The following is a 15,722-nucleotide window of genomic DNA, read 5'->3' on the forward strand; positions in this document are numbered from 1 at the left end:
CCTGTCTCCTGTGTCTCACCCATGGAGTGTGTCTCCTGTGTCTCACCCATGGACCCTGTCTCCTGTGTCTCACCCATGGACCCTGTCTCCTGTGTCTCACCCATGGACCCTGTCTCTTGTGTCTCACCCATGGACCCTGTCTCCTGTGTCTCACCCATGGACCCTGTCTCCTGTGTCTCACCCATGGACCCTGTCTCTTGTGTCTCACCCATGGACCCTGTCTCCTGTGTCTCACCCATGGACCCTGTCTCCTGTGTCTCACCCATGGTCCCTGTCTCCTGTGTCTCACCCATGGACCCTGTCTCCTGTGTCTCACCCATGGAGTGTGTCTCCTGTGTCTCACCCATGGACCCTGTCTCCTGTCTCTCTCCATGGACCCTGTCTCCTGTGTCTCACCCATGGACCCTGTCTCCTGTGTCTCACCCATGGACCCTGTCTCCTGTGTCTCACCCATGGACCCTGTCTCCTGTGTCTCACCCAGGGACCCTGTCTCCTGTGTCTCACCCATGGAGTGTGTCTCCTGTGTCTCACCCATGGAGTGTGTCTCCTGTGTCTCACCCATGGTCCCTGTCTCCTGTGTCTCACCCATGGACCCTGTCTCCTGTGTCTCACCCATGGACCCTGTCTCCTGTGTCTCACCCATGGTCCCTGTCTCCTGTGTCTCACCCATGGACCCTGTCTCCTGTGTCTTACCCATGGACCCTGTCTCCTGTGTCTCATCCGTGGACCCTGTCTCCTGTGTCTCACCCGTGGACCCTGTCTCCTGTCTCTCTCCATGGACCCTGTCTCCTGTGTCTCACCCATGGACCGTGTCTCCTGTCTCTCTCCATGGACCCTGTCTCCTGTGTCTCACCCGTGGACCCTGTCTCCTGTCTCTCACCCATGGACCGTGTCTCCTATCTCTCTCCATGGACCCTGTCTCCTGTGTCTCACCCGTGGACCCTGTCTCCTGTGTCTCACCCATGGACCCTGTCTCCTGTGTCTCACCCATGGACCCTGTCTCCTGTGTCTCACCCATGGACCCTGTCTCCTGTGTCTATCCCATGGACCCTGTCTCCTGTGTCTCACCCATGGACCCTGTCTCCTGTGTCTCACCCATGGACCCTGTCTCCTGTGTCTCACCATTGACACTGTCTCCTGTGTCTCACCCGTGGACCCTGTCTCCTGTGTCTCACCCATGGACCCTGTCTCCTGTGTCTCACCATTGACACTGTCTCCTGTGTCTCACCCAGTGACCGTGCCTCCTGTGTCTCACCCGTGGACCCTGTCTCCTGTGTCTCACCCATGGACCCTGTCTCCTGTGTCTCACCATTGACACTGTCTCCTGTGTCTCACCCATGGAGTGTGTCTCCTGTGTCTCACCCGTGGACCCTGTCTCCTGTGTCTCACCCGTGGACCCTGTCTCCTGTGTCTCACCCGTGGACCCTGTCTCCTGTGTCTCACCCGTGGACCCTGTCTCCTGTGTCTCACCCGTGGACCCTGTCTCCTGTGTCTCACCCGTGGACCCTGTCTCCTGTGTCTCACCCGTGGACCCTGTCTCCTGTGTCTCACCCATGGACCCTGTCCCCTGTGTCTCACCCATGGACCCTGTCCCCTGTGTCTCACCCGTGGACCCTGTCTCCTGTGTCTCACCCGTGGACCCTGTCTCCTGTGTCTCACCCAAGGACCCTGTCTCCTGTGTCTCACCCAAGGACCCTGTCTCCTGTGTCTCACCCGTGGACCCTGTCCCCTGTGTCTCACCCGTGGACCCTGTCTCCTGTGTCTCACCCGTGGACCCTGTCTCCTGTGTCTCACCCGTGGACCCTGTCTCCTGTGTCTCACCCAAGGACCCTGTCTCCTGTGTCTCACCCATGGAGTGTGTCTCCTGTGTCTCACCCATGGACCCTGTCTCCTGTGTCTTACCCATGGACCCTGTCTCCTGTGTCTCATCCATGGACCCTGTCTCCTGTGTCTCACCCATGGACCCTGTCTCCTGTGTCTCACCCATGGACCGTGTCTCCTGTGTCTCACCCATGGACCGTGTCTCCTGTGTCTCACCCAAGGACCCTGTCTCCTGTGTCTCACCCATGGACCCTGTCTCCTGTGTCTCACCTGTGGACCCTGTCTCCTGTCTCTCTCCCATGGTCCCTGTCTCCTGTGTCTCACCCATGGACCCTGTCTCGAGTGTCTCACCCATGGACCCTGTCTCCTGTGTCTCACCCATGGACCCTGTCTCCTGTGTCTCACCCATGGAGTGTGTCTCCTGTGTCTCACCCATGGAGTGTGTCTCCTGTGTCTCACCCATGGTCCCTGTCTCCTGTGTCTCACCCATGGTCCCTGTCTCCTGTGTCTCACCCATGGACCCTGTCTCCTGTGTCTCACCCATGGTCCCTGTCTCCTGTGTCTCACCCATGGAGTGTGTCCCCTGTGTCTCACCCGTGGACCCTGTCTCCTGTGTCTCACCCATGGACCCTGTCTCCTGTGTCTCACCCATGGACCCTGTCTCCTGTGTCTCACCCATGGACCCTGTCTCCTGTGTCTCACCCATGGAGTGTGTCTCCTGTGTCTCACCCATGGAGTGTGTCTCCTGTGTCTCACCCATGGTCCCTGTCTCCTGTGTCTCACCCGTGGACCCTGTCTCCTGTGTCTCACCCATGGAGTGTGTCTCCTGTGTCTCACCCATGGTCCCTGTCTCCTGTGTCTCACCCATGGACCCTGTCTCCTGTGTCTCACCCATGGACCCTGTCTCCTGTGTCTCACCCATGGTCCCTGTCTCCTGTGTCTCACCCATGGACCCTGTCTCCTGTGTCTCACCCATGGACCCTGTCTCCTGTGTCTCACCCATGGACCCTGTCTCCTGTGTCTCACCCATGGAGTGTGTCTCCTGTGTCTCACCCATGGAGTGTGTCTCCTGTGTCTCACCCATGGAGTGTGTCTCCTGTGTCTCACCCATGGTCCCTGTCTCCTGTGTCTCACCCATGGACCCTGTCTCCTGTGTCTCACCCATGGACCCTGTCTCCTGTGTCTCACCCATGGAGTGTGTCTCCTGTGTCTCACCCATGGAGTGTGTCTCCTGTGTCTCACCCATGGACCCTGTCTCCTGTGTCTTACCCATGGACCCTGTCTCCTGTGTCTTACCCATGGACCCTGTCTCCTGTGTCTCATCCATGGACCCTGTCTCCTGTGTCTCACCCGTGGACCCTGTCTCCTGTCTCTCTCCATGGACCCTGTCTCCTGTGTCTCACCCGTGGACCCTGTCTCCTGTCTCTCACCCATGGACCGTGTCTCCTATCTCTCTCCATGGACCCTGTCTCCTGTGTCTCACCAGTTGGCCCTGTCTCCTGTGTCTCACCCGTGGACCCTGTCTCCTGTGTCTCACCCATGGACCCTGTCTCCTGTGTCTCACCCGTGGACCCTGTCTCCTGTGTCTCACCCATGGACCCTGTCTCCTGTGTCTCACCATTGACACTGTCTCCTGTGTCTCACCCGTGGACCCTGTCTCCTGTGTCTCACCCATGGACCCTGTCTCCTGTGTCTCACCATTGACACTGTCTCCTGTGTCTCACCCAGTGACCGTGCCTCCTGTGTCTCACCCGTGGACCCTGTCTCCTGTGTCTCACCCATGGACCCTGTCTCCTGTGTCTCACCAGTGGACCCTGTCTCCTGTGTCTCACCAGTGGACCCTGTCTCCTGTGTCTCACCAGTGGACCCTGTCTCCTGTGTCTCACCCATGGACCCTGTCTCCTGTGTCTCACCCATGGACCCTGTCTCCTGTGTCTCACCAGTGGACCCTGTCTCCTGTGTCTCACCCATGGACCCTGTCTCCTGTGTCTCACCCATGGACCCTGTCTCCTGTGTCTCTCCCATGGACCCTGTCTCCTGTGTCTCACCCATGGACCCTGTCTCCTGTGTCTCACCCATGGACCCTGTCTCCTGTGTCTCACCCATGGACCCTGTCTCCTGTGTCTCACCATTGACACTGTCTCCTGTGTCTCACCCGTGGACCCTGTCTCCTGTGTCTCACCCATGGACCCTGTCTCCTGTGTCTCACCATTGACACTGTCTCCTGTGTCTCACCCAGTGACCGTGCCTCCTGTGTCTCACCCGTGGACCCTGTCTCCTGTGTCTCACCCATGGACCCTGTCTCCTGTGTCTCACCATTGACACTGTCTCCTGTGTCTCACCCATGGAGTGTGTCTCCTGTGTCTCACCCATGGACCCTGTCTCCTGTGTCTCACCCGTGGACCCTGTCTCCTGTGTCTCACCCGTGGACCCTGTCTCCTGTGTCTCACCCGTGGACCCTGTCTCCTGTGTCTCACCCGTGGACCCTGTCTCCTGTGTCTCACCCGTGGACCCTGTCTCCTGTGTCTCACCCGTGGACCCTGTCTCCTGTGTCTCACCCGTGGACCCTGTCTCCTGTGTCTCACCCGTGGACCCTGTCTCCTGTGTCTCACCCGTGGACCCTGTCTCCTGTGTCTCACCCGTGGACCCTGTCTCCTGTGTCTCACCCGTGGACCCTGTCTCCTGTGTCTCACCCATGGACCCTGTCCCCTGTGTCTCACCCATGGACCCTGTCCCCTGTGTCTCACCCATGGACCCTGTCCCCTGTGTCTCACCCATGGACCCTGTCCCCTGTGTCTCACCCGTGGTCCCTGTCTCCTGTGTCTCACCCGTGGACCCTGTCTCCTGTGTCTCACCCGTGGACCCTGTCTCCTGTGTCTCACCCGTGGACCCTGTCTCCTGTGTCTCACCCAAGGACCCTGTCTCCTGTGTCTCACCCATGGACCCTGTCCCCTGTGTCTCACCCGTGGACCCTGTCTCCTGTGTCTCACCCGTGGACCCTGTCTCCTGTGTCTCACCCGTGGACCCTGTCTCCTGTGTCTCACCCGTGGACCCTGTCTCCTGTGTCTCACCCGTGGACCCTGTCTCCTGTGTCTCACCCGTGGACCCTGTCTCCTGTGTCTCACCCGTGGACCCTGTCTCCTGTGTCTCACCCAAGGACCCTGTCTCCTGTCTCTCTCCCATGGACCCTGTCTCCTGTGTCTCTCCCATGGACCCTGTCTCCTGTGTCTCTCCCATGGACCCTGTCTCCTGTGTCTCTCCCATGGACCCTGTCTCCTGTGTCTCACCTGTGGACCCTGTCTCCTGTGTCTCACCTGTGGACCCTGTCTCCTGTGTCTCACCTGTTGACCCTGTCTCCTGTCTCTCTCCATGGACCCTGTCTCCTGTGTCTCACCCATGGACCCTGTCTCCTGTCTCTCTCCATGGACCCTGTCTCCTGTGTCTCACCCATGGACCCTGTCTCCTGTGTCTCACCTGTTGACCCTGTCTCCTGTCTCTCTCCATGGACCCTGTCTCCTGTGTCTCACCCATGGTCCCTGTCTCCTGTGTCTCACCCGTGGACCCTGTCTCCTGTGTCTCACCCGTGGACCCTGTCTCCTGTCTCTCTCCATGGACCCTGTCTCCTGTGTCTCACCCATGGACCCTGTCTCCTGTGTCTCACCCATGGACCCTGTCTCCTGTGTCTCACTCGTGGACCCTGTCTCCTGTGTCTCACTCGTGGACCCTGTCTCCTGTGTCTCACCCATGGACCCTGCCTCCTGTGTCTCACCCCTGGTCCCTGTCTCCTGTGTCTCACCCGTGGACCCTGTCTCCTGTGTCTCACCCATGGACCCTGCCTCCTGTGTCTCACCCCTGGTCCCTGTCTCCTGTGTCTCACCCGTGGACCCTGTCTCCTGTGTCTCACCCATGGACCCTGTCTCCTGTGTCTCACCCATGGACCCTGTCTCCTGTGGCTCACCCATGGACCCTGTCTCCTGTGTCTCACCCATGGACCCTGTCTCCTGTGTCTCACCCATGGACCCTGTCCCCTGTGTCTCACCCATGGACCCTGTCTCCTGTGTCTCACCCGTGGACAGTGTCTCGACAGGGACTGCCCGCAAGGATGGTGGACTTGCAAAATCAAAAGGCCCTGCCCTAGTGTCAGAGACTACTATAATTTACTGGGGGGGGGGGGGGGAACCCCTGAGTGAAGGGTCAACTTGACTGAGGCTAGCTGACAACCACAACAAGCTTCTTGCTTCGTGTATTTGCTAAATGGCAAGGCAGGACTGAAGTAATATTCGCTTTGATTCTCTGGCTGAGCTGGCCAAATGAGAAAGTGAGTGAATACTATAGCAGTGAGGGAAGAGCCCCGAGACACAGCCTATCCCAGGCCATGAGTTGGGTATGTGTCCCTTCACATTATAATGAGTGTTACTGGTACAGCCTGAGGTGCAACACTGAATTGCAAATGCTGAGATTCCCCTGTTTCCCCTTGTCACTCAGAGCCTGCTGGGATTCTGTCCCTATTGCCACAACTTACCCTACTCACTCAACGAAACTCTTTGTATTCTCCATAAGTCCTCCTTACAAATTACTTTCCTCTCTATCCTTGTGCCATTGCAAATTCAGCAACCATTCCTTTGATCCCGTCATCCAAGACCATAATAGATGTCATGTTGTCAATATGCTGCCCACAAAAACACAAGCATACGTTTTCTGTAATAAGTGTAAATGCTGCAGCTTATCTGGAAACCTACATACAGTATATTCCACTAATTCTGCCCTATCCACAGCATGTGTTACCTACTCTAAGAACTTCAGTACATTGGTCATATATGATCTCCCTTTCACATAACCATGATGATTCTGCCTGATTACCTTGAACCTATTTTTAGCTGCCCTGATAGAAAGTGTAGAACTCTTATTCAAGATGTTCTATATTCTCGATTCCAGTCTGGAACGCACTCCTAGGTATCTGTTATTCTATACACAGATAGTTCTTCCATAACGCAGTGGTTGCTTTCTTACGGAACTCCGCATTATAGGAAAACCATGCTTTAGAAACAGTGCTTTAAGTGTTGGCAATGCAATTGCATTACGGCCACCACTTTTTAAAAGTTTGCATTTTAGAAACAGTGTCTAGATTAGAGTGGTGCTGGAAAAACACAGCAGTTCAGGCAGCATCCGAGGAGCAGGAAAATCGACGTTTCGGGCAAAAGCCTTTCATCGGGAATACAGGCAGAGTGCCTGAAGGGTGGAGAGATAAATGAGAGGAGGGTGGGAGTGGGGAGAAAGGAGCATAGAGTACAATAGGTGAGTGGGGGAGGGGATGAAGGTCAGGGGCCGGGGGAGGGTGGAGCGGATAGGTGGAAAAGAAGATAGGCAGGTAGGACAAGTCATGGGGACAGTGCTGAGCTGGAAGTTTGGAACTGGGATGAGGTGGGGGAAGGGGAAATGAGGAAACTGTTGAAGTCCACATTGATGCCCTGGGGTTGAAGTGTTCCGAGGCGGAAGATGAGGCGTTCTTCCTCCAGGCGTCTGGTGGTGAGGGAGCAGCGGTGAAGGAGGCCCAGGACCTCCATGTCCTTGGCAGAGTGGGAAGGGGAGTTGAAATGTTGGGCCACAGGGCGGTGTGGTTGATTGGTGCGGGTGTCTCGGAGATGTTCCCTAAAGTGCTCTGCTAGGAGGCATCCAGTCTCCCCAATGTAGAGAAGACCACATCGGGAGCAACAGATACAATAAATGATATTGGTGGATGTGCAGGTAAAACTTTGATGGATGTGGAAGGCTCCTTTGGGGCCTTGGATGGAGGTGAGGGAGGAGGTGTGGGCACAGGTTTTGCAATTCCTGCGGTGGCAGGGGAAGGTGCCAGGACGGGAGGGTGGGTTGTTGGGGGGGGGCTTGTTCCTGACCAGGTAGTCACGGAGGGAACATTTCAACTCCCCCTCCCACTCTGCCGAGGACATGGAGGTCCTGGAACTCCTTCACCGCCGATCCCTCACCACCAGACGCCTGGAGGAAGAACGCCTCATCTTCCGCCTTGGAACACTTCAATCCCAGGGCATCAATGTGGACTTCAACAGTTTCCTCATTTCCCCTTCCCTCACCTCACCCTAGTTCTAAACTTCCAGCTCAGTAACTGTCCCCATGACTTGTCCTAACTGCCTAAGATCCTTTCCACCTATCCACTCTACCCTCCTCCCTGACCTATCACCTTCAGCCCCTCCCCCACTCACCTATTGTACTCTGTTACTTTCTCCTCACCCCCACCCTCCTCTCACTTATCTCTCCACCCTTCAGGCACTCTGCCTGTATTCCTGATGAAGGGCTTTTGCCCGAAACGTCGATTTTCCTGCTCCTCGGATGCTGCCTGAACTGCTGTGCTTTTCCAGCACCACTCTAATCTAAACTCTGGTTTCCAGCATCTGAGGTCATTGTTTTTACCTACTTTAGAAACAGTGTCCCAATTCGTCAATCGCGTTACACGAATTCACATTATATAAAACGCGTGTTGTTGCAGAATTCCCTGCATAATCTCCACCTCACCCCTCGATTAGATTCGAGTCTGTAACTCACTCCCGGGTATCTGTAATTCTATATATAAACCCCACCTCACCCCTCGATTAGATTCCAATCTGTAACTCACTCCCAGGTATCTGTCATTCTATATATAAACCCCACCTCACCCCTCGATTAGATTCCAGTCTGTAACTCACTCCCAGGTATCTGTCATTCTATATATAAACTCCACCTCACCCCTCGATTAGATTCCAGTCTGTAACTCACTCCCAGGTATCTGTCATTCTATATATAAACTCCACCTCACCCCTCGATTAGATTCCAATCTGTAACTCACTCCCAGATATCTGTTATTCTATATATAAACCCCCACCTCACCCCTCGATTAGATTCCGGTCTGTAACTCACTCCCAGGTATCTGTCATTCTATATATAAACCCCACCTCACTCCTCGATTAGATTCCGGTCTGTAACTCACTCCCAGGTATCTGTCATTCTATATATAAACCCCACCTCACCCCTCGATTAGATTCCAATCTGTAACTCACTCCCAGATATCTGTCATTCTATATATAAACCCCCACCTCACCCCTCGATTAGATTCCGGCCTACCATTCCTCACTAGTTGCCCTCTGGGCTGGGCTTTTACCTTGCCCAGCTGCAGGTCAGAAATGGAGCAGGCATCAATGAAGGCCTGGGCTATGACAGACAAACAGGCATCCATATGGTCAGTCTTCTCCACATCGAAAACAAACTGTGGGTTCTTCAGGATGTTCACCCAAAAACGCAGCGGCAAGCTGGGAAGGAAGGATAAGTCACACATTACTCTGACGGGCTCGGGACATTACTCCACACAGCAGCATGGAATTCTTCGCAGAACTGAACAGGGAACCTTTCTGAGGATACCACTTGCTGCATTGGAAGGGGAGAACCAGTGGACATAGTGTGTTTGGATTTCTCTCTTTGGATTTGAGAGTGCCCATGCAGGAGGTTAGTAACTAAATTGAGAGTACATAAGATTGAGGTAACTGTAGGAGTATGGCTCGAGAATTAATTAATGGAGAGAATGCAGACAGCAGCAATAAAACGGTTCTTTTCAGAACTGCAGACTCTGTGGTACTGGAAGGATCAGTGTTAGCTCGACATGTGTTCACCGTCTTTATAAATAATGTGGAAAATGGCTCTTGTAGTGTAACAGTAGTGTGCCTGGGTTCAAGCCCCATGTGCTCCAGAGATGTGTCATAACATCCCTAAGCAGGTTAACTGAAAATATCAAGATGTGGGGCACAGATTGTAACATCTCCAAGTTTGCTGATGGGATCCCGAACTGAATGGGAATAGATGTTGTGGTGGAAATGCGAGAAGGTTTCAAGACGACTTGAACAGGCTGAGTGAGTGTGCTAGAACAAGAAGGCTGTTCTAATCTAACGTGAGGTACTAGGTTATTCACTTTGGTAAATAAACAACAGCAAGGCAACGTATTATGTTAACCAGTGAGAGGTTGGGAAGAAACTGGGTGTTCAAAGGGTTCTGGGTCTACTTGCCCATGAGTCAGTCAAGGCTGGGTCAATGATAACAAGGAAGCACATTGGTCAATGAGAACAAGGAAGCATACATAAGGTCTAGGAGGATGGGAACTGATGAAGTCATGAAGTTTATAAAGAAAATAGGAAAGAACTTAGACAAGCATTCACAAGGGCTAAAAGGGGTCATGAAAAGCTACTAGCAAACAGGATTAAAGAGAAACCTAAGGCTTTTTATACATATGTAAAAGGCAAGAGAGTAACGAGGGAAAGGGTTGGTCCACTCAAGGACAAAGAAGGGAATCTATATGTGGAGCCGGAAGATGTACTTTATGTCAGTATTCACCAAAGAGATGGAATTGGTGGAGGTTAAGTTCAGGGAATGGAGTATCGAATTTCTAAGCCAAGTTGCTATTTGAAAGGAAGAGATGTTTCGTGCCTTAAAAAGTATTAAGTAGTTAAGTCCCTAGGTCCTGATGGGGTCTATCTCAGAATATTGAGGGAAGCGGGAGAACAACTTGCTGGAGCATATACAGACATCTTTGTATCCTCTTTGGTCACTGATGAAGTCCCGGGGGACTGGACAATAGCAGTAAGAGGTAATCCAATAAATTACAGGCCTGGAGCCTCATGTCGGTAGTACAGAATTCATTGGAAAAGATTCCCAGTGACAAGATCTATATGCATTTAGAAGCAAATGGACTTATTAGGATAGACAGCATGGTTTTGTGCAGGGGAGGTCATGCCTCACAAACTTGTTTGTGGTTTTTGAGGAGGTGAAGAAGGTAATAGATGAGGGAATGAGGATAGAGCAGTTGATGTTGTCTATATGATCTTCAGTAAAGTCTTTAACAAGGTTCCTCAAGGCTGATGGTGCAAAAGGTGAAGTCACAAGGTATCAGGGTTGAGCTGGCAAGCTGGATATAGGACTGCCTTATTCATAGAATATGGACGGTAGCAGTGGAAGGATGCTTTTCAGAATGGAGGGTTGTAACTAGTGGTCTTCCACAGGGATCAGTGCTGGGATCTCTAATGCTTGTAGTCTACATAAATGATATGGAGGAAATCGTGACTGGTCTAATTGGTAAGTTTGCAGAAGATACAAAGATCGGTGGAGTTGCAGAGAGCAAGGAGGATTGTCAGAGGATACAGCAGGATATGGATCAGTTGGAGACATGGGCAGAAACATAGCACAGAGTTGAATCCAGACAAATGTGAGATGATGCATTTTGGAAGGTCAAGTACAGGTGGAAATTATACAGTGAATGGCAAAGCCCTAAGGAGTATTGAAATGCAGAGGGATTTTGGCGTGCAGGTCCACAGATCGCTGAAGGTGACGGCGCAGGTAGATAAAGTAGGAAAAAGGCCGATGGAATACTTGCCTTCATTGGAAGGAGCATTGAGTATAAGGATAGGCAAGCTATGCTGCAGCTTTATAGAGTTTTCGTTAGGTTACACTTGGAGTATTGCTTCCTGCTTTGGTCAGCACACCACCAGAAAGATGTGGATGTTTTCGAGAGGGTGCAAAACAGGTTTAACAGGGGAGTGGGGGACTTTAGCTATGAAGAAAGGTTGGACAGACTGGGTTTATTTTCACTGGAATGCAGGATGTTGTAGGGGCATCCTGATAGAAGTTTATAAGATTGTGAATGGCATGGATAGAGTTGAAAGTATGAGGCTTTTTCATTGGATGGAGGGGTCAATTACCAGGGGACACAGGTTTAAGATATTGGGGGGGGTGGGGTGGAGTTTAAGAGATGTGTGAGGTAAGTTTTTCCCACAAAGGGTGGTGATTGCCTGGAACATGCTGCTAGAGGACGTGGTGGAAGCAGACACAATAGCGGCATTCAAGAAACACATGGATGAGTACATAAATAGGAAGGGAATAGAGGGATACCAGTCCTGTAAGTGAAGACAGTTTTAGTGTGGAAAGACAAAATGCACTGTCAGAGAATACAGCAGAATATAGATCTATTGGAGAGTTGGACATTGAAATGGCAGTTGGAGTGCAATCCAGGCAAATGCAAGGTGTTGCATTTTGGAAGATCCAAGTCTGTCCTAGAAGGGTGTCACAATGGCTCAGTGGTTAGCACTGCTGCCTCACAGCACCAGGGTCCCAGGTTCAATTTCAGCCTCAGGTGACTCTCTGTGTGGAGTTTGCATGTTCTTCCTGTGTCTGTGTGGGTTTCCTCCGGGTGCTCCGGTTTCCTCCCACAGTCCAAAGATGTGTAGGTCAGGTGAATTGGCCATGCTAAATTGCCCGTAGTGTTAGGTGCATTAGTCAGAGGGAAATGGTTCTGGGTGGGTTACTCTTCGGAGGGTCGGTGTGTACTTGTTGGGCCGAAGGGCCTGTTTCCACACTGTAGGGAATCTAATCTAATCTAAATGGAAAACTCCTGGGGAAAATTGATGCACAGAGAGATCTGGGTGTTCAGGTCCATTTTACCCTGAAGGTGGCAACTCAGGTCAATAGAGTGGTCAAGAAGGCATACAGCATTGCTTTCCTTCATTGGACGGGGTATTGAGTACAGGTCATATTACAGTTGTATAGGACTTTGGTTCGGCCACATTTGGAATACTGTGTACAGTTCTGGTCGCCACATTACCAAAAGGATGTGAATGCTTTGGAGAGGGTGCAGAGGAGGTTCACCAGGATGTTGCCTGGTATGGAGGGTGCTAACTATGAAGAGAGATTGAGTAGATTAGGATTATTTTCATTGGAAGGACAGAGGTTGGGGGGGGGGGGAACGTGATTAGAGGGTCATAGTATATAGGAGTAAGACTTGTTACAACTTCATGAACCATTGGTTAGGCCACAAATGGAATACTGTGTGCAAATCTGGTCACCATCCTATTGGAGGGACGTGACTGCAGTGGAGAGGGTGCAGAGGAGATTCACTAGGATGTTGCCTGGGATGGGAACTCTCAGTTATGAGGAGAGAATAGATAGGCTGCGCTTGTTTTCCCTGGAGCAGAAGAGTTTGAGGGTGGATCTGACTAAGGTACACAAAATTATGAGAGGCATGGATTTAAGGAGATCTGAGGAAAATCTTTTTTCACCCAGAGACTGGTAGACTTATGGAATGTGTGCCTGAGAGGGTGGTGGAGTCAGGTACTCTCAGAACATTAAAGTTTGAGTTTGATTTGTTGTTGAAGAAAGTAAGGACTTCTGATGCTGGAGATCAGAGCTTAAAAATGTGTTGCTGGAAAAGCGCAGCAGGTCCGGCAGCATCAAAGGAACAGGAGAATCAACGTTTCGGGCATAAGCCCTTCTTCAGAAAAGCCCTACATCTACATCTACATCTACCCCTTACCTAACACTACGGGCAATTTAGCATGGCCAATTCACCTAACCTGCACATCTTTGGACTGTGGGAGGAAACCGGAGCACCCGGAGGAAACCCACGCAGACATGGGGAGAACGTGCAAACTCCGCACGGTCTGAGGCGGGAATTGAACCCGGGTCTCTGGCGCTGTGAGGCAGCAGTGCTAACCACTGTGCCACCGTGCGCTTTTCCAGCAACACATTTTTAAGCTTTGATTTATTGTTGTCACGCGCCAAGATACAGTGAAAAGTGTTGATTTGCCTGCTCCATAGCAGATTGTACCATACAAAGTGCACTCAAAGTAACAGAACAGAGAGAATACAGTGTTACAGTCACTGGGAATGTGCAGAGAGGGAGATCAACATTAACATTTGAGAGGTCGGTTCAAGAGTCTGATAAGAATCAGGAAGAAGTTGTTCTTGAATCTGGTTGATGTTTGTTTAAACTTCAGCCTGATGGAGAAGGGTGGAAGTGAGGGGTCTTTGATTATGCTGGTCGCTTTCCCTTGGCAGTGCAATGTATAGATGGAGGCAGTGGATGGAAGGCTGGTTTGCATGATGGACTGGGCTGCATTCGCGACTCTCTGTATTTCCTTATGGTCTCGGGCAGAACAGTCATCATACCACATTGTGATACATCCAGATAGGATACTTTATATAGTGCATCTATAAAAATTGGTAGGAGCCTTAGTGGACATGCTGAAAATTTGAGAAGCATTCAGATGAGAACTCAAAATTCCAGGCTACAGACCAAGTGCAGGGAAATGGGATTAATGTAATTTTGTGTTTGTTGGCCAGCCTGTTTCTGTGCTGTATGACTCTATGACTCCATATGTGGATAACTTGTTTGTTAGCTTGTACTAAATTAAATATATAGTGTCTGAGAAACGAATGCTGTCTCTTAGGCTGAACTGAGTGATGATTATTGCGAAAATCAGTGAATTCTTCAAATTCTGCTGCTGTGTAAGTCCAAATCCCCTATGTATCAACAGAAAGAATTGACTCTTATTGACTACATCACCTCATGAAAGAGTAAGCGAGTCTGTAGAAGGAGCCCCTGAGAATGACAGAGACCCTGCGAAACCTCAAAAGGCGTCTTTGAAACAATATTCTAGCTCTGATCCTGGGCAGTGATACTCTAACTGTGTACGAAGGAACAGGAGACCAGTGCAAGGTTACCCACTCACCTGTTGGTTTTCCAGATGTGCAGGGTGTCTGGGTCTGTGGTGCCTCGTTTCTCAGCCTGCTCTTCCAGAAAATCAAAGAAATATTTCACCGCAAACGGAGGCTTCACTGCATGGATACTGAGCACTGCTCGGAACAAATCATCCAGGAACTTCTGCAACGTGCCCTACAGGAAGAACAGAGTCAGTCCGAGGGAAATGGGCATTGTCCAGATGGGGGGAAGAGGCATTGAAGGAACGCTGATGTGTTTTCAAGCCAGGATGGGGAGTTGTCTTGGAGGAGAACTTACCAGAGATGTTCCCCTGTATTTGCTGCCTTGCTCTCTCCTGGATGGAGCTGCTGTCATCCAGGCAAGTGGAGATTATTCCATCACACTCCTGACTTATGGCTTGCAGATGGTGGACAGGCTTTGGGGAGTCAGGAGGGGAGTTACTTGCCATAGAATCCTAGCTTCTGCCCTGCTTTTGTTTGTATGACGAGTCCAGTTGAGCTTCTGGTCAATGGTAACCCCCCCAGGATGTTGATAATGGGGAGTCAGTGATGGTACACTATTGAATGTCAGGGGCAGTGGTTAGATTGTCTCTTATTGGAGACAATCACTGCCAGGCATTGTGTGGCATGACTGTTACTTGCCACATTTCAGCCCAAACTTGGATATTGACCAGGTCTTGCTGCATTTGAACATGGACTACTTCAATATCTGAGGAGTTGCGAATGGTGCTGAACATCCCCACACATTATGATGGAGGGAAAGTTGTTGACAAAGCACCTAAGGATGGCTGGGCCTAGGGCACTACTCCTGCAGAGATGTCCTGGAGCTGAGATGACTGACCTCCAACAAACACAACCATCATTTCTAACCTTTAACCTCTCTTGAAGCCAATGTGTTTGTGTAGTGAATCCAGTGGAGTTTCTAATCAATGGTAAGCTCCTTGGATATTGATAGTGGGAGGATTCAGAGGTGGTAATGTTATTGAATGGCAAGGGGCAATGTGAACTATATTTGAAGCAAGAGTGAACCATTTGCTCCCAAGAGGCTGCTCTGCCATTGCACTAGATCTGATTGTCACCCCATATCCACATTCTCACAACTCCCTGATTCACTTTCACCCCTTGCTTATTGAGAACCTATCCACCATTATCTTACAAATATTCAAAGACTCAGCTTCCACCACCTTCTAAGCAAGAGAACTCCAAAGACTCTTGACCCTCAGAGAAAAGAATTCTGGGAGTAACTTTTCAAATCCAAATTTATTATGTCTTCAAGGTTTACAGTGGCAGGGTTTGAGCTGATGTGAGGGGCCGAGGATTTTGGAAAATCAAATCTACCTTTCACTGCACTTCCACATCTGATACCCAATGTGAAG

The 15,722-nt window shown here is 51.1% G+C and overlaps 1 protein-coding gene across 3 annotated transcripts in view; it reads right to left on the minus strand.

Moving 5' to 3' along the window:
• plxnd1 (plexin D1) overlaps nucleotides 1-15,722 on the minus strand; it is a 190,021-nt gene that overhangs the window by 9,791 nt on the left and 164,508 nt on the right. For all 3 annotated transcript variants that reach the window (XM_072582788.1, XM_072582787.1, XM_072582786.1), the window contains 2 exons: nucleotides 14,358-14,521; nucleotides 8,972-9,119 (listed from right to left, as the gene is read on the minus strand). In XM_072582788.1, coding sequence (XP_072438889.1) covers nucleotides 8,972-9,119; nucleotides 14,358-14,521 — 312 coding nt within the window. The remainder of the gene's footprint in view (nucleotides 1-8,971; nucleotides 9,120-14,357; nucleotides 14,522-15,722) is intronic.

The sequence above is a fragment of the Chiloscyllium punctatum genome, chromosome 12 (genome assembly GCF_047496795.1).
Source record: "Chiloscyllium punctatum isolate Juve2018m chromosome 12, sChiPun1.3, whole genome shotgun sequence".
Lineage (NCBI taxonomy): Eukaryota > Metazoa > Chordata > Chondrichthyes > Orectolobiformes > Hemiscylliidae > Chiloscyllium > Chiloscyllium punctatum.